The following is a 19,223-nucleotide window of genomic DNA, read 5'->3' as shown; positions in this document are numbered from 1 at the left end:
CCCCCCCCCCCCCCCCCCCATTTGGTGGTTGAGGGCGGAGGTGTTCTTTTGAAATCCGACTTCTATTTGATTCTTCCTTATCTTCATCTAATGAGACCAATCGGCTTCCTATACTTCTCTTTTGTTTGCTTCAGTTGATGTTTTCAGGTAATGCATCAATTTTATTCATCTCCCTCTTCTTGAAGAAGTATTCTACTTGCTTCTATTATTCTCCTTTCCCTCATTTCGAAGAACCCGAGAATTTCTTTTATTCTTGTGGCGATTGAGAATATCTTTCCATCTTCAGAACTGTTCATCGATGGAATTTACCCCTCCATTTGATTTCTCGCTATTGGGAGATCGCCAGTTCGAATTTTCCCTGTTTTCTTTTTGTTTGTTTGTTTTTTGTTCCTGTTACCCATTACTGGATTTCTGGCTTAGATCTATGATCTTCTGCACCTAAAAGGAAAAGAAACCTCCTCATTTCGATTCTTGTAATCAACTTGTCCTGATTTTGATCTCGAATAATTAAGTTCCTAGCAGAGTTTCTGTTTCTTTTTTCTTTTTTCTTCCTCTTTTTTCCTCATCCAGCGCTCTCAATTATGAGTTATCTGAACTTGGAAATAGCTGGACGATCATGTGTGTGTTGGAGGCAAAATCCTTCTTCCTTGCTTACGTTTGGAGATTGAACCATGGTTTTATTAACGAAACTAACTGTGGGGTTAACTCAATTGCAGTAATTTAAACGCCTGATGGAAAGGGATCCTCCGAGAAGCAATAACAACAGTAACGGCACCGCCAATAATAAAGTGGACATTTCGGGTAGAAGCAGCAGCGGAGGAGCTGAAGGGTCGTTGCTATTGAGATCCAGTTGCGATGCTACAAGACAGGCCGCTGCCGCCGCTGCCGCACCATCGGACTTCCTTTTGCAGTGGGGAAACCGGAAGCGGCTTAGATGCATGAAGGTCCAAGGAAGAGACAAAAACGACCCGACCGCTCCGGCTCATAGGACCACCGCCCGTATCGACCGGCGAGTGGTGAGAGCCGACAAAGACTCCCCGAACCGGACCACCATCACCCATTCTCCTGCTGCTGCTGCTGCTAATCATAACAACAGCAGCAGCAATGGGTATTTGAATCTTCGGCAAAGAGGATCCTCCCCGCAGCTCCCACCTCCTCATCAGCGCATTCTCAGGTACTCTCCATTAGCTTAAACGAATTGAAATCTATGTTCATCTGTGATTTTCTTTCGTAGTAAAGGTGTTTGTGAAAATGCCCAAATGAGAGATTTTTATGCTTTTTGGGTGGACAGCTGACAGATGTGTGTTGGCGTAAGGGTTTTTAGAGCCCAATGGGAGCCGTGGGATCATATTAATTTGGGATTTGGGATTATGGGGGAGGTGGGGGGCGGGGGGTGGACCCATACACTACACCCACCCTGACGCGTCGTCACACGTAATGTTAAAGATCTTGAAGGAATTTGTTAATCCAACGGCTAAGAAGAAACAGTATTCTCATTTAAAAGAAAAGAAATTAAGAGCACCCTGGAAAAGCAAAGCAAAGCAAAGAAAAAGCAAGAAAACCAAAAGCCAAAGCTAAAAATCCTCACCCGCATTCGCTACCTGTATCAGCGNTTTTTTTTTTTTTTTTTTTTTTTTTTTTTTTTTTTTTTTTTTTTTTTTTTTTTTTTTTTTTTTTTATATATATAAAAAAGTTCGATATCTTTACTATTTTCCTTTTTTAGGAACTCGGAGACGACGGGGGCGATGAGAGGGCACGGAAACTGCGGGGTCCGGGGAATTGCCTCGCCGGACAGAGGGGCGCACGATAGAAGAGGAAACAACAACCACCACCATCATCACCACTCTAACAACAACAACAACAACAACAATCATCACCATAATGATAATAACAACAAATCAGCGGCTACATCGGACACGGCGCACGATAGCAAAAAGGGTGGGTCTTCGTCCGGTGGCAGTGGGGAGGCCGGTTTGCCCCAAGTGTGGCCGCCAAAATTCGCGATTGCTTTGACGAACAAGGAAAAAGAAGAGGATTTCTTGGTCATCAAGGGCTCCAAGTTGCCACAGAGACCCAAGAAACGTGCCAAGATTATCCAACGCACCGTCAACGTAAGCCCCCCTTGTTCTCCTCTATTAACTACTACCCATTTATTATCTCCTATTTTTTTTACTTTGTTTATTGTGTGTAGCGTAGGAAGTGATCAAAAAAAAAAAAAAAAAGAATAGTAGACATAAAAATCTTCCCTGGAATGCTAATGCTACAAAACAAGACTAGAGCTTTCAGGGGCTGCGTTTGATTCACGTTCTTGTATGGGATAGGACAGTGTACGGTATTTCCAGGTCGGCTGCTGTGCTGTTTGTGTGTATCACTCCCCCTTGTCTTCTCCGCATTCTCAACATCGTTGTTTCTGAGGGTAGAAGAAAAGGGGAAAATGGAATAATTCTCACTGTTTAAGTAAATAAAGAAAATAGTTGATATTTCTTTGAAGTGAAAATAGATGATGCATAGTGTTATGTAAAATGTGGATGATGGTAGTAAGTGAGATTATTATTAACCATGGATGCAGCTGGTGAGCCCGGGAGCATGGCTATCCGATCTCACTCTGGAGCGCTACGAAGTTCGAGAGAAGAAGATTTCAAAGAAGGTACAACTTCTTAAATATGTTTGATTTTAGGATGTGTTTGTTAATGAATGAATACTCATGAGGATGTTGATCATGGATGATGGCAGAGACCGAGAGGGTTGAAGGCAATGGGCAACATGGAGTCGGATTCGGAGTGAGTTAGCCTAGCAGAAGCCTCTTAGGGGATGCCATGATATGTACAAACCACTGATTCCCTTTCCAAAATGAAGATAGCTCTCAAGATGTAGGGAATTCATTTTTGTTCCTTTGCTCTCTTATTTATTCAATTTTATTCACATCCTTTTTGGTTCCTCTTTTCAAGTTTGAAGGTAGTAGTAGGAGAGGTTGAGGGTGTTTTTCATCCATTCTCTCCAATTTGTACATATCTTGCACATCACCCGCATCGATCTTATAAAGGTTTTCTTCCGACCATCTCAAAAGGGTGTTCTTCGCTCGAGAGTTTTAATATAAACCCCAATTTTGAGTCTCAATTCAGAAATTTGCACGAATCTGACCATCTCGAAAGGGTGTTCTTTCGACCCTCTCGAGAGTTTTAATATAAACCCTAATTTCGAGTCTCAATTGAGAAATTTCCATTAGCAAATATCTCCGCACATGGTAAATAATTAAATTCTAATTGACCCAAAAGAATTCTACAAATTCCCAACTCATGTTTGTCAGCTATTGCAAGAAAGAAACAGAACCAAATTGCCATAAACGAAAAAAAGAAACATTGGGGATTGGGACGTTTCGTAAATCGCAGAGCAAGTAAGCGATTCAACACTGAATTTTTCACAAAAAGAAAGAAAAAAATGTATTTTCACTAATTTATTTATTAGCACTCATACAAATGGCGTGATTCGTTCCAAATATCACAGACAACGAGGCCACATACAATTGGATTTGATGCGTATCCGCAAGCACATGGCCAGGCCGTCTCTCTTGTCCATCCATATACCGCCACGCACCCCTCTCCCTTCCAACTTGAAAAACATTACAACTTCACTCATTACTTTTTTTTTTTTTTAATTAACAAAAGATTTTTAAATTTACATCCAGAAGTTGCTAATTTCTTCAACTCAATTTGGACGGAGTAATAATGATGAGTTCATGTGTATTAGAATTGACATGAAACGAGTAATCACGTTGTTCTAACAAAATTCAATGGATATGATCCTATTATAAATGTTTCATAACATAAAATTCATAGATACATCCTTGTGAAATCATTAGTCATATTGTTCTAACTCTTTAATAATTTCTCTTTAAACACATCTCTATCAAAACTAAGAAACAATTACAAGTGTGACGATGTTGACAGTCTACCCCACAAGACAGCTCATCACGTTTCGCTTCAGATTCAATTCTAGTCTCGACGATGACAGGTTTGGACTTGAGTTCCCACTACTTTACACACTAATTTCAATTATATCATAAATTAAAACACCTTAGAAATTCAACAATACCAGAAAATGGAACAGAGAAGAAGAAATGAAGATCTTCAATATCATGAAACAGAGTAGGAAACTGAAATAACTTATATACTCAAATAATGTCAATATAGAGAGAAAACAACAATGAAATAGCACACAATGAATTCATGAATACAAACCAGCAGGATCTAATAAAATCTAATCTCAATATCGAAAATCATATTCTATACACTCAATACAATAGTCAATAAAACCCTCGATATCGAGCATCAGTACTGAATCATCAATGGCTAAAATCACACAACGCATAAAGAACCAATCGAAATCTCAAGCCTTAAGTGCAGATCCAAAGACGAGAGCGACGAAGGCACCAACGAAAGCAAAGCTCAACGACGGCACGACAGAGGTAGCCGGAGAAGCCGGTGCCGGAGAAGCCGGTGCCGGAGCAGGAGACTGAGCAGATTGCGCGACGGCAATGGAGAGTACAGCGAACAGAACAGCTACAAGAGCCATGAAGGAAGCGTTGGAGACGGCGGCCATTGCTGTGGAAATTTCTAGGGTTATGAACGAAGAAGGCTGAAGAAAGGTAGGAGAGCAAATAATGGAATGGAACTTTGGCTGCGGAAAAAGAGAGCGGTGGGGGCTGTTTATGTAAAGAATGAGGCGGCTTAAAAACGAGTGGAGGAGAGGGGAATCGGGCAGGACGGGCAGATGCCCGAATTACAAGCTGGCCATTCATTGATCGACAGCTCATTTTCTTAAGATGGGTTTGGGTGGATCACCCACCGTCCAAATTCCCCAATTTCGGCTCAACTAAACGTCGTCGTTTACCGTCGACATGCACCAACGAATCGATTACACGTGCTCGTGATAGCGCGTGGGGGAAATAAAGGAAATGAAATTACCAACTCCCACGAAAATGTTGGCTGCAAATGTGAATTTTAATTTTATTTTGGGGCCCACCATACCAAACAATCATTTGTAATTGCGACGCGTGGCAATGCATGCAATTTACAGGCTGTAAGTGTATGATCACATGAATGTTGTGAATTTGGACGGTTGTCGTGTGTTCGGGATTTTACAGTTGGCTCTGTTTCATAAGCCTATAAAAAGTTGCTTAATTTAATTATTCACACCTTGCTTTTCAGAATTTTTAAATTATATTTTTTTATGTTTTTTTTTTTTATGGAAACCCAAATAAATGATTTTTAATTTCTCTATTTAAAAAAAAAAAACTATAATAATACCTTTAGACTTTTCTATACAGAGTCTTAAAAGTTAATTTTAGATAAGAATGGCATTAATATCATTTATCTTTATAAAATAAGTTTTTACTATATCAACCAAAACTGTCTATCAACATCATAGAGATAACTTTAACTTTTAAAATACAATATTAATGATAAAGATATTTTTGTAAGTGGGTATGTTTTGAATTTGATATTTTCTAACATTATTAAATTTATTATTATTTTTTAAATGTTTAAATATATTATTGAAATTAGACTTAGAATTGGATGAGTATAATTATTAAGGAATTTTAAGAAATTAGTGAAAGCTTATAAAAAGAAATTTATACTTTATCTTAAATTTCAGCTTTTTATTTATTTTTATTTTTAATAGAATAATAGAGAACTATGGGTTAAAACGATTCGTAATGGCTACCAATTCCCAATGATTCGCCTTTTGTTTTGCCTTGAGATCCAAAAACTGTCGTGCTTATTTGGACGCCTCTCCTTTCCGAATGTCCACACCCATGCGTGACCACTTTTTCCCTAAAGTGCTTCTCATGTGCTCACCAACCAGCCAGCCTAGCCATTCCATTTCCGTCTCGGTCGAGACGGTCCAAATATATTGCTAATAGATATCGTACGCTTTAGTCCATTATGTATTTCCGTCTCGGTCCAAGTATATTGCAAAAAGAACTGAAGTTCTATGAGAAATGATTCGTTTACTTCTTCAACCGATGTAGAATCTCACAATTCTAGATCATTATCGTATCTTTTTGTAAAAACGTGAGTAAAATTATAAAGATTACGTTTTTAACCCTCGGAGCGACAAGATGTTACATGAATTCGTCTTGTATTGTTTGTTGGGTTAGTTTATTTTCTTCTTCTCCTTGTGTTTGTTGTGAGAATCTAAACTATTCTATTTTGCCTACTTCTGTATTGATTAGAACTCTACTTAGCTATTGTTCTTCAATATCCAAACACTTCCGAGGCCAAGCTTAGCAATGGCTGCAACGAACTTGGTGCAAATTTTCTCGCAAACAGGGCGCAAATGGTGGAGCTTTGCTCGTTGTAGCTGCAGTTTCCTTCTAAAACTCCTGCTAAGAACTCTTTTGTGATGTCATGTCCTCCGAACGTGGCGGGGTGAGCGCCTCCTCTCGACCAGTCGACCCATGTGACGCTTCTGTTGGCTATACTGTTGCCAAATTCAATCGTGAGCATTGTCGGGAAATAGTGTTCGTCGACGTAGCATGACGGTTGACAGAATTCTTTGAATTTCCGATAAAATTTGGTGTCTTGCACTATGTTGAGTGCAAGCTTACGGTCGACTTCAAACCATTGGGCACCCTTACGCCATTCTGTGATGTTCACCTCTGGTGCCATCTCGAGCCTATATCGTCCTCTCCCATAAGGACCAAGGTCGTCAAACGAACCCACGAAACTATATTTGGAGTTCTTTAAGTAGTTGTATATCACACTGAAATTATAGAGAGGAATGCATGATTCGGAAACGAGAATGAACCATTCGTTGTTGATATCGAGCAATGCATTGGCTAGAAGTCGTCTCTCTGCGTCGCACATACTCATTCGTCCCCATTCTGCAACCTGACAAGAAGAACAAGTATTCATCACAGGACTCCTAAATGTATAGCATCAAAAGCTTGGTGGGTTAGCTGCAATTCAGGATGAACACAGATTACACATCAATAAAACAGCCAGCATCATTCAGACCATTTAAAATGTTAAAACGGGTCTGCTCGAGAGCATGGGATCTCACAATCCACCCCATTCGGGACCCAGCATCCTTACTGGCACACCACCTCGTGTCCACCCCCTCAAACCCCAGCCTCCTCGCTGGCACATCGCCCCGTGTCTGACTTTGATACCATTTGTACCGGCCCAAGCCCACAACTAACAGATGTTGTCCTCTTTTGGGTCTTTGAGGTTTTCTTTCGAACTTCTCCTCCGAGTTTTTAAAACAATTATGCTTAGAAAGAGGTTTAGACACACTCATAAACAATGTTTCGTTCTACTCTCTAAAAGTAACTGACCCGGAATCTCACATAAAAACATCAGCAAAGAACAAGGTAACACGACGAAATGATCCTTAAAGAGCTCATAAAGCATCAAACAACAGGATGAAACCAAAACGCACCTGGCTGGGAATTTGTCTCCCATGAAACACAGAATCGTGAGTAAAATTGGGTACGAACGATGGCAGAGAATGAATGTAAATTGAAAACAGCCCTTGATGACCCATAAAAAACCTCTCCCAAAGCGGCGCAAGTGGCAATGGCCCTTTAGTCAAGAACATAAAACCCACCTTCGGAACCCTTTGGAAGGGGTAATTCTTAATCCTCGGTACAAACGATGCACGCCAAAACAGCTCCTCATCGTTCATCGAGTGCATCAAATCCACCGGAGCCTTAATCCACTCACCCAAACTAACATTCAACTCCTCCAAACAGGGAAGGAAATTGGACTTCACCGCCGTCACTGTGCTTTCAATCCCAAAATGACGGATCGTATACAAACTAACAACCGAAAACCCAATGCAAAGAAACAAAAACAACACAAATAGCTGAAGCAACCTCAGCGGCAGCGGCCGAACTTGGTTGGTCCGGCTGACAGGTGCAGGCTCTTTCCCTTCCTCCACTGCCATAACTCTCGATCAAAATCGAAATTACCCTTGTGGGTGTTGCTGTTCTTCACTAAGTCCGAAGCCAACAGCACCCACGAAGCCAAATAAACGCCGCTACCCTTAAAATCTACGCCGGTGATCGGCTCTTCTTACAACAAAAAAACAACCCAGAAATCCTAATTGCAGAATTTGGCGGTGAATCGATGAAAGTGAAAAGAAACTAAGAGATTGAAAAGTGAAACGAAACGTGATGGGAGAAACTTGAAGAATATCTTTCCCAGAATTTGCGCCCACGCAGATTCGAAGATATGGTGCTTCTCAGTTACGCCTGCGCCTCTGTTGCTTTGAATGGAATCCTTTCTATTTGAACTAACTCCCACTTTTCTTTTAGTTTTATTATTTTTTGCTTACTTTACCAATTATAATAATTTTTAAAAAATATATTATATAAATTTTTATTTTTTAAATACTATTTTTACTTTAATGTGTATTTTATTTTATTTTATTTTATTTTATTCTTTTTTTGGAGTTCTATTTATGGTGGGTTGTTTATATTTTAAAGGGATTATACATTTTATAGTAAGTTTGAAATTATTGTTTTTTTTTTTGTTACCTTCTCAAATAAAAATAATATTTTAAATATACGGTCGACATTTTATAAATTATCTCTATTTACTGTTTTTTCAAAAAAAAAAAAATTTTGTTTAATATCACCTTTTAAATTTTTATTATTTCAAAAAAATAAATAACGTTTAGAAGCCACTAATTGTAATTAGTAATTATAAATAAACAAGATTTAACGAATTGGTTCAAAAGTTTTGAGGTAATTAAAGTTTATTTAATAATTTTGGGTAATAATTATAGTAGGTTAGTTATATAATTAAGCATTCAAGTAAATGTCAACCAATCTACTCCATAAAACACTAATTAACACTAATTAAGGACGACTTTTACTTGGGTATTATTTATTAATCTCAATTTAGTACATATTTAAGTAAATACCAATTAACAAACTATTTAATGGGTAGATTTTAAATTTTCAACCTAAGAAAAAATTTGGTAAGTAAATTTTACCATTATTTTTAGGTAAAAGTCATTGGGTCTCTTTTACCCTAAATTTGGCAATAACAAATTTAATTAGTTTTTTAAAAATATATAGTTTTTAAAATAGTGTTGATCAGTAAACAGGAGCATACACGAGTTGGGTTGGAAAAATCTTTTAGACCAATTTGAAATTTTGGGTTGGTTGAGTTGGTGACCCGAGCAATCCAAATAGAGTTCACAACCCAACCCAACCCTCTGTTTTCATATTAGGTTGTCGAGTTGTTCTTTTATTTTAAAAATCTAATTTATCCCCAAATACCCTTAGATTAATAACTTAAATCTCATAAGATTCAAACATTAGACATTTATTAGTCACAATGTGTCACTAATATCAGTTACAAACGTTAAAAATTCTAAACCCATCACGCTCTACCTACTTTGGGTATACTGAGATATAAACTCTCACATACGCGAAGATAAATGGACCCTGATGGATCATAATTTGAAAGTAAAAATAAAAAATAAAAGAAAAATCCAAAGTCGTAATTATGCATATTGACAACGGGACCAATAAAAACAACGTTGTTGCTTTCTTCCCAACCGCCAATATGTCGGCCCAATAGTTGGGCCCAATATGTATATCTGGCTTAGCTCCACTAAACCAAACACATTTGAAGTCCAAGGCCCAATATGTCGGCCCAATAGTTGGGCCCAATAGTCTATCTGCCGAAGTAAAAAATTGTTACAACAGTAAAGAAGGCGGTTAATAATTGGTGGTGCCATTTCCTCTCCTGCCATTCCAAAACCAATTTTTACCTTATTTAACGGAAGAACAAAAAGTGGTATAAATATTTGAATTCTCCATTGTCTTCCTCAACCCAAGAAAACAACTAAAAATCAACTTTTGTATTGGGTTCCTTCGGAGAAAATGAGGAACACATATCATGAAGGGAAGCTGTTGGCAATGGTGGCTTTCACCATTGCTGCTGCCATTCTCCAATCTCATGCCGCCATTCCACACATCAATAATTCTCAACAATTATCTGCGCAGATTCACAACAAATTAAAGCTTCTCAATAAGCCTGCCCTCCACACCATCTACGTAACATCTTTCTTTTCATTGCCTTTTTTTATGTTTTTTTTAATGTTTTTTTTTTTCCACGTATAATTTTGCATGGGAATTATGCAGAGTAAAGATGGAGATATCATCGATTGCGTTGACATTTACAAGCAGCCTGCTTTTGACCATCCTGTTCTAAAGAATCACACCATTCAGGTTCATTTCTTCATGTCAATCAAATCATTATGTGTTAACCTAATCATATTGTTTACACTCTTAACCAATGCTTGCATATATGCATACAGATGGAACCCAATTCGGGCGTCCATTGGAAGATGTCGGTTGAGCAAAACGAGGCGTTTCAAGTATGGCAAAGAAGTGGGAGTTGTCCCAATGGAACCATTCCAATTCGCAGAGTTCGTGAACAAGACTTATTAAGAGCCAATTCTCTTGATAGCTTTGGAAAGAAATTTCCTTATGGAAGCTCCAAACTCGGGAAAGAAGTCAATCGTTCTGTAAGCAAAACCTTCGATAAACATATTTTTGTTTTGGGTTTCGAAATTAAAGTTTAGTTGAGCTGATTGTGTTATAATTTGGGGTTGAATATGGATCAGACGGCAATCCTGTATACGGCAGGGTTCAATTACATTGGCGCCTCAGGACAGATTAATGTTTGGAACCCTAAAGTTGATTTGTGGAATGATTTCACGGCTTCAAGAATTTGGTTGAAAAATGGGCCTTCTGAAAAATTTGAAAGCGTTGAAGCGGGTTGGATGGTACATTTTTTTGTTTTTTTAGGAAAACAATTTTACAGGACTTCATTAATAAACAATTTTAGAGGACTTCATTAATAAACAATTTTACAGGACTTCATTAATAAATGTTTTAATGATTTAATTTGTTCTTGTTGTTACAGGTTAATCGGAGGTTATATGGAGATACAAGAACTCGTCTTAGTGTACATTGGACGGTAATATTGAGGGTTTTCATTTATTAGAGTTGTCCGAGAAATTTGAGTATAATTCGTATCTAACATGGAAAAATGGTTAGGCGGACTCCTACAAATCGAAAGGGTGCTTTGATTTGACTTGCAGTGGGTTTGTCCAAACGAACCCGAAAGTGGTGCTTGGTGCAGTTATTGACCCATTGTCAACCAGAGGTGGACAACAGTTCACTATCACGGTCGGTATCTTTCAGGTAACTAATTTCAGATGCAAGCTACTCCTTATCGATGATTATATAATCATAGTAGGTGATATATGGATGCATGCATGTTAATACTAATACATGCAGGATCCTAAGTCAAGCAACTGGTGGCTTAACGTGCAAGGGTGGCCAGTGGGGTATTGGCCGCCGACGCTATTTGGATACTTGCGCAACAGCGCAACGCTGGTGGAATGGGGCGGGGAGGTGTTTAGCTCAAACATAAAGAAAGTGCCACACACGGGGACGGGCATGGGGAGCGGAGATTATGCAGGTGAGCATTACAAGTACGCTAGCTTCGTGAGGCAGCCAAGGATCGTGGACTATTCGCTACAGTTGAAGTATCCGGTGAGAGTTGGAAGTTGGGCTGATGAGTATTCTTGCTACTCTGTTGATAATTATCGACCTACACTCACATCTGAACCTGTTTTCTTCTATGGCGGTCCTGGACGCAGCCGTGACTGCCATTGATATCATCTAAATCATTTAATAGCGTGTAAAAAGTTGTCCCTTCTATGTAATGTGCTTCCTTATATATCATCTATCCTTTTCTAACTTACTTTAAAAATTGTCTAATACATCTCTAAATTTTCGTTATATGATCTTTTAAATATAAACTTAGAATTTATGTAAAAATGATCAAATATAAACAACCTCTTTAAGCAATTTCTCCGTCCGATAATTATGCATGACTTCGTGTAATAGCTCAAGCTCACCGTTAGCAGATATTGTCCTCTTTGGGCTATCTCTCTCGGGCTTCCCCTCAAGTTTTTAGAATGCATTTGTTAAGGAGAGGTTTTCACACTCTAGGCCTAGGAGAACCCACTGAAGCCGTAGTGAAAGGAGTTTTCATGGGGCAATGAAGCCGTAGTGAAAGGAGTTTTCATGGGGCAATGAAGCCGTAGTGAAAGGAGTTTTCATGGGGCAATTGTCAATGCTTACGGACCCAAACTTGGGTGATCTATCCATGAGGTGATCTATCCATGACCAAGCTGAAGCTTGCGTGAAACTAAGTGGAGGTCCGAATCGACTGATGTTGAAGAGTTAGCGGATGAGTTGTGGTTAGGGGTGATGTCACTCGAACCCAAAGCTTGCTGATTCTCCCCGAAATGCGTTGAGGCGTAGCAGTTGACTGGACATCTAGGAGTCCGAATCGACTGATGTTGAAGAGTTAGCGGATGAGTTGTGGTTAGGGGTGATGTCACTCACTCAAACCCTCCCCGAAATGTGTTGAGGCGTAGCAGTTGACTGGACATGTAGGGGTAAAGCATTGTTTCAGTGTGGGCCGCGAGAGCGGTGCTAAATCGAGGCAAACTCTGAATACTAGATATGATCTCAAAATAACAGGGGTCAAGGCCGTTAGCACATATTGTCCTTTGGGCTATCTCTCTCGAGCTTCTCTTCTTTGGGCTATCTCTTTTAATAATTATTTTCTTTATTAGATATTTTATATTTTAGTACAAATCATCGTAATTTTTAAAATTTTAAATAATAAATTTGATTATTTTAATTATAATTTGTTATTAACTAACATGAACACTCATTTATTAGTTAAGTCGTTAATGCAAATATTCATAATTATTTGTTTATGTAAATAAAAAATAAAAAATAAAAATCTCAATAAAAAACTAAAAATGAAAAAATTTGTTAAAACAGAAAACGCTATAGTTAATAAATCATAACTTTTGTGTTGGGTTGGTTTCGGGGAAAATGAGGAACACAGAACATGGAGGGAAGCTGTTGGCAATGGTGGCTTTGGCCGTTGCTGCTGCCAATGCTTGCATATATGCATATAGATGGAACCCGATTGGGGCGTCGATTGGAAGATGTCGGTTGAGCAAAACGAGGCGTTTCAAGTATGGCAAAGAAGTGGGAGATGTCCCGAAGGAACCATTCCAATTCGCAGAGTTCGTGAACAAGACTTACTCAGAGTCAATTCTCTCGATAGCTTTGGAAATAATTTTTTTTATGGAAGTTCCAAACTCGGGTCAGAAGTCAACCGTTCCGTAAGCAAAACCTTCCATAAACATATTTTTTATTTGGGTTTCAAAATTAAAGTTTAGTTGATTAATTTGTTGCTAATTATAATATAATTTGGTGTTGAATATGAATCAGACGCCAATCCTGTACACGGCAGGCTTCAATTACATTGGCGCTTCAGGACAAATTAATGTTTGGAACCCTAAAGTTGATTTGCCAAATGACTTTATTGAAAAATGGGCCGTCTGAAAAATTTGAAAGCGTAGAAGCTAGCTGGATGGTTCGTTTTATTATTACTATTATTTAAACTTAATTATTACATGTTTTAACATTTAATTTTAATTTATTTTTGTTGTTACAGGTAAATCGGAAGCTATATGGAGATACAAAAACTCGACTGAGGGTACATTGGACGGTAAGAATGAGAGTTTTCAATTATAAGAACTCTGGAGAGAATATTGAAGAAATTTAAGTATAATTTTTATCTAACATGGAAAAATGGTTAGGTGCTTTGATTTAACTTGTAGTGGGTTTGTCCAAACGAACCCCAAAGTGGTACTGGGTGTTGTCATTGATTCCATATCAACCCGAGGTGGACAACAATTCATTATCTCTGTCGGTATGTTTCAGGTATCTAATTTCATATGCAATCTTCTCTCCTTCTCTATGAATTACTCAACCTACCGAGTATATTTGCTAAGACCACACAGCTAAATGTTAGTAAAATTCTCTCTTTATAATCATCAGATAAATATATATATAACATATTTGGTTATAATAAAATGACAAATATGATACTATATAATGAAACACAAACCTACCATAAATGGTCAAATATGGTTAAATATAGTACGCATGCTAAACATTGCTAAATATCTTCAGTCATACAACATATTTGTTTGTAATTAACGTCAAACATGATATATATGGTAAACTATAATTCATGCACCACGCAGGATCTTTGGTCATGTAATTGGTGGCTGAATGTACAAGGATGGTCTGTGGGGTATTGGCCACTGACGCTATTCGGATATCTACGCCACAGCGCAACGCTAGTGGAACGGTGAAGTGTTCAGCTCACATGTAAAGAAAGTGCCACACACGGGGACGGCCATGGGGGAGTGGAGATTATGCAGAGAGGCATTACAAGCACGCAAGCTATGTGAAGCAGCCAAGGATCATGGACAATTCGCTGCAATTGAAGTGGAACTTGGGCTAATGAGCCTTTTTGTTACTCTGCTGATAATTATCAACGAACCTACACTACTGAACCGGTCTTCTTCTACGGCGGCCCTGGTCGCAATCGTGACTGCCATTAATATCATTTAAGAAGTTACTTAAAAAGTTTTATTTTTCTATAATATTTTAATAAAATATATCCAAATTTATAATATTTTAATAGATGCATTTAATTCATGGTTATCCAATATTCTAGCTTATAATATGGAAATTTGTAGGGGTAATTTAGTAATTTTGCCAACACTCAAAATTACTATAACTGCCTCTGTTTTGTGATCATTTTGTTTCTTACAATTAAAATATGAAACTATTATTGGTTAGAACAGCAAAGCTTCCTCTTCTGCCATTTCTCACCAATTCTTACCTTATTCTCAATTTCAATTTTATTAAATTCCAAATAGATTAACAAAAAAAAATCACATAAATATTTGAAGAAAACAAGGAAAAATAATAACTTTTGTGTTGGGTTTGTTTCGGGAAAAATGAGGAACACAGAACATGAAGGGAAGCTGTCGGCAATGGTGGCTTTCGCCATTGTTGCTGCCATTCTCCAAGCTCATGCAGCCATTCCAGAGATGAATAAGTCTCAACAATTATCTCGACAGATTCACAAGAAGCTAAAGCTTCTTAATAAGCCTGCCCTCCACACCATCTACGTAACATCTTTCTTTTCATTGCGTTTTTTAAATTTTTTTAATGCTTTTTTTTACCTATAATTTTGCATGGGAATCATGCAGAGTAAAGATGGAGATATTATCGATTGCGTTGACATTTACAAGCAGCCTGCTTTTGACCATCCAGCTTTAAAGAACCACACCATTCAGGTTTATATAGTTTATCAAATTTTTGTTTATAAGTGAGGTACAATATCATATCATTGTGAAGATTCGTGGTTCCTAACGTTCTTAACACTTTTTAATCGATGTTTGCGTATATGCATGCAGATGAAACCCAATTGGGCTGTCGATCAGAAGATGGTAACGGCCCAAAACGAGTCGTTTCGATCCAATCTATTTCAAGTATGGCAAAAAAGTGGGAGGTGTCCCAAAGGAACTATTCCAATTCGTAGGGTTCGTAAAGAAGACTTACTAAGAGCCAATTCTTTCAAAAACTTTGGGAAGAAATTTCCTATTGGAGGTTCCAAACTTGGGGTGGAAGTCAATCGTTCTGTAAGCAAAATCTTCCCTAAGCATATTTTTGTTTTGGGGTTTCGAAATTAAAGTTCAATTGTGTTATAATTTGGTGTTAAATATGAACCAGACGGCGATCTTGGTTACACTCGGGTACAACTATATTGGCGCGACTGGAGAAATTAATGTTTGGAACCCTGTAGTTGATTTGCCAAATGACTTCTCAGCTTCAAAACTTTGGTTGAAAAATGGGCCTTCGGAAAGTTTTGATAGCGTAGAAGTTGGCTGGACGGTTTGTTTTTTTTTGTTTTTTTTTTTTTTTTTTTAACTTATAGCAATTGAATGCACTTAATTAATATATGTTTTAATTTGTTATTGTTGTTACAGGTAAATCCGAGGCTATATGGAGATACAAGAACTCGACTCAACATATATTGGACAGTAAGATTGAGAATTTTCACTTCTAAGAGCATCGAAATTTTTTGAGTATTTAACATGGAAAAATGGTTAGGTGGACTCCTACAAGTCGACAGGGTGCTTTGATTTAACTTGTAGTGGGTTTGTCCAAACAAACCCTATGGTGGGACTTGGTGGAACCATCGAACCCATGTCATCAATTTCAGGTGGACAACAGTTCATTATCGCCGTTGGTATCTTCCAGGTATCTAATTTTATATCCAACCAAAGAGTAATGTAAGCTACCAGAGTTTAAGTTCAAAGTGGACAATATCGTATCATTGTAGGGAGTCATGATTTCTAAGGTATTGTCAACGGTAATACATTCAGGATCCTCAATCAGGCAATTGGTGGCTAAAGGTACAAAATCAGCCAGTGGGGTATTGGCCGCCAACGCTATTCGGATACTTGAGCCACAGCGCGACGCTGGTGGAATGGGGCGGAGAAGTGTTCAGCTCAGAATTAAAGAAAGTGCCGCACACAGGGACGGCCATGGGGAGTGGATATTATGCAGGGGCGCGCGCCTACTACGCTAGCTTTGTGAGCATGCCGAGGATTGTAGACTATTCGCTGCAATTGAAGTATCCAGAGAGAGTCGGAACATGGGCTGATGAACCTACTTGTTACTCCGTTGATAATTTTCAAGAAACCTACACTAGTGAACCTGTCTTCTTCTATGGCGGTCCTGGTCGCAGCCGTGACTGCCATTGATATCATTTAGGCTTCTCGTGGGTTAATAATGGGGAAATTTTCTTTTGCTAATAAATTGAAAGGCAACAAAATAAATTTATCATTGGTCCGAAAACATTATTTACAAAATAACAATTGAAAATTAAATCAAATGCCCAGCCGGCAACCGGCAACCGGCAACAGGAAACCGGCGACCGGCAGCCTTCTTATGTACCGACTTCAGCAGCCCTGCAAAATCAAATCAAAAGTCCGTATTCTTATGTACAACGAAAACAGAGTAATTTGTTTCTCTCTGTTCATTAAGAAAAAGAAACCCTTTAAAACGCTGAAAATTGCAGAAATCCACCAAAAAGGCCACCGATTTTGAATCCAACGGATGGAATTTACCCTGTCCACGTCAGTAGCTCCGAGACCCAGTCGACATCGGGTGTCAATGGCTGCGCCACTGAGTTGTCTTTGCTGAGTTTCGCATACATTTTAGCTCTCAGGTCTCTCCCAGATTCCACTCTTTCCATTGGAGGTTCTTCTTCATGATTCTTCCCCCATAATTCGTAATTCCCGGTGGTCGGAGTCGACGGTGAGCTGTAGAAACCAGAGCCGGAGGGAGAATGCAAATTTTGTCCCAATTGAATTCCCCATTGAGGGGTTGCTTTCATTTCCCCCGTTTGAAGGTTACGCATAGACAAAACGAGCCCATTCATCGAATTAAACGACCCGCCGCCGAGTTGGGGGCAATTCGGCGACATAGGAGGCGAATCGGACGGCGAGGAGACCGGCGGCGTTGATAGAATTGAAGTGGGTGAGGTCAGAAATGACCCCTTGGCGAAATAGGAATCGAATGCAAGTGAGTCGCCCGAAACCGGAGTTCTCGGGCTCTGCTGTGACAGAACCCGAAGCTGCCCTGTCGTGTGGGCGAAAAAACAGACACGGCGGCGGCAGGCCAATCCATCCTTACAGGGCTGAGTCCGATACCGAGCGGGATGGAGCCAACACTCGAAAATCCCGTGAGCAAGTTCGCAAGAATCCCCTTTCTTGCAATTCCCTCTCCGAAATTCCGGACAAGCCGTGCCGGAATATTGATACTTCCTCGGATCTCTCCGGCGAGCCTTCTCGCCGGGATGAGCATACGGACACTCTGTCCAATCATGCGACCGGTTACGTGGGCATCTCCGGATTTTGAACTCAAACATCCGAAAATCGTCACAGGAAAACCATCAACCGGCGAGTCCGCCGCGTCCACTTCGTCGGAATCAGCCGCAGAGGGAAGGTAACGGTGAATGGCAGAAGAGAAGTCAACCCCGGCGCCGATGAAGACCGGCGAGGAAATCCCGGTCATTTGATGGTCTTCAAGTGGGTCCCTGGAGGGGAGTTGAATTGTATGATTGAATCTATATTGTCCGCGGATCATCGTGTTTCAGCCGACTCTGTGAATGAAGAGAAAGGATCGGCTGCGAACATATAAACCGATGAAAAGAGAGACCAAATTTTTAACCGTAAGTGGGTTACCGGGTTGGTAAGAGTTGGGTTAACTTAAAACTGCAAATACTAACCCCACCGTTTTAAAACAGTCCCGCTGATTTATTCTAAATAAATAAAGAATAAAGAAGGTTAGGTAAATATAATTAACAAATAACCAAGTTTAATTAGCAATAATTAATCAATTTTTTAGCGATTGATTACTGATTAAACGGCAGGCCTAATCAGTAATCACTACGCATGCACACACGACTAAATGGATCTTTATTTAATAAAGACAAAAACAGTAAATTCTATATTTTTTTTTTTTCATAATTCCTGGGTCCCACTCAGAATTTCAGCTGCCAGGTGGACAGATAAGGTTGTACGGTCAATCCAACTCGTGTCGCAGTGACACAAGTTGGAGTTTTACATTTATCCACGTGGCTGATAGGGCCTGGAGTTGAGAGTGACGTAGCGATGCCTTTAACACTCCATGACTATCCATGTGTATACGTGGCACTACTTGTGGCATTGTAACAATTCCTGTCTTTTTTTTTTTATTATTTTATTTTACTTGTTCTATTGGCGGTTCCCACAACTGCAATAATATTGCTGCTGTTAATACATTATTATATATATATATATTATAAAATAATTAATTTTTTAAATGATTTATTAGAAGATTACTTCAACTTCAGCCGTACAATTTCACCTTACGAGCAAGGTATGTAATGATCCATATCTACTGCTAGTAAATATTATTTTTTTTTACTTTTTTTTTTCGGGTTTTCCCTTAAGACTTTAAAACTCGTCTATTAAGGGAAAGGTTTCCACCCATTATAAAAGGTGGTTTGTTCTCTTCCCCAACTAATGTGGGACATCACAATCCACCCCCACTTCGGGGCCAGTATCCTCGCTGGCAGATCGTCCGGTGTCTGGCTTTGATATCAATTATAACGACCTAGATCTACCGCTAGTAGATATTGTCCTTTTTTAGTTTTTTCTTTCGGACTTCTACTCAAGGCTTTCAAACG

General features: G+C 38.9%; 3 protein-coding genes and 1 pseudogene across 4 annotated transcripts in view; 2 read left to right on the top strand and 2 right to left on the bottom strand.

Moving 5' to 3' along the window:
• LOC111788243 (rho GTPase-activating protein gacU-like) overlaps positions 1-3,058 on the top strand; it is a 4,347-nt gene extending 1,289 nt beyond the window's left edge. The window contains exons 1-5 of one of the 2 annotated variants that reach the window (XM_023668538.1): positions 18-147; positions 717-1,174; positions 1,724-2,111; positions 2,570-2,647; positions 2,734-3,058. In XM_023668538.1, coding sequence (XP_023524306.1) covers positions 732-1,174; positions 1,724-2,111; positions 2,570-2,647; positions 2,734-2,784 — 960 coding nt within the window. In that variant the 5' untranslated portion in view covers positions 18-147; positions 717-731 and the 3' untranslated portion in view covers positions 2,785-3,058. Of the gene's footprint in view, positions 1-17; positions 148-716; positions 1,175-1,723; positions 2,112-2,569; positions 2,648-2,733 lie in introns of those variants that run through there. The other variant, XM_023668537.1, reaches the window with a different exon arrangement.
• A 3,066-nt stretch (positions 3,059-6,124) lies between these two features.
• On the bottom strand, positions 6,125-8,279 carry LOC111788209. Its single transcript, XM_023668479.1, has 2 exons — positions 7,444-8,279; positions 6,125-6,893 (listed from the first exon to the last, which is right to left on the bottom strand). Exons 1-2 carry the CDS (start codon positions 7,948-7,950, stop codon positions 6,258-6,260), a joined length of 1,143 nt encoding a protein of 380 aa, XP_023524247.1. The 5' UTR covers positions 7,951-8,279; the 3' UTR covers positions 6,125-6,257.
• Positions 8,280-9,870: 1,591 nt separating this feature from the next.
• Positions 9,871-16,831, top strand: LOC111787609. The gene is made up of 16 exons (XM_023667626.1): positions 9,871-10,075; positions 10,163-10,249; positions 10,339-10,548; positions 10,648-10,809; positions 10,950-11,003; positions 11,084-11,230; positions 11,327-11,705; positions 13,578-13,631; positions 13,744-13,846; positions 14,898-15,111; positions 15,193-15,279; positions 15,400-15,624; positions 15,716-15,877; positions 15,973-16,026; positions 16,097-16,246; positions 16,372-16,831. Exons 1-16 carry the CDS (start codon positions 9,902-9,904, stop codon positions 16,750-16,752), a joined length of 2,643 nt encoding a protein of 880 aa, XP_023523394.1. The 5' UTR covers positions 9,871-9,901; the 3' UTR covers positions 16,753-16,831.
• A 102-nt stretch (positions 16,832-16,933) lies between these two features.
• Positions 16,934-18,215, bottom strand: LOC111788229 (annotated as a pseudogene).
• Positions 18,216-19,223: the final 1,008 nt, after the last annotated feature.

The sequence above is a fragment of the Cucurbita pepo genome, chromosome LG02 (genome assembly GCF_002806865.2).
Source record: "Cucurbita pepo subsp. pepo cultivar mu-cu-16 chromosome LG02, ASM280686v2, whole genome shotgun sequence".
In the NCBI taxonomy this organism is placed as follows: Eukaryota; Viridiplantae; Streptophyta; class Magnoliopsida; order Cucurbitales; family Cucurbitaceae; genus Cucurbita; species Cucurbita pepo.
Note: the sequence above shows the minus strand (reverse complement) of the source record. Positions and strands in the feature narration are given on the sequence as shown.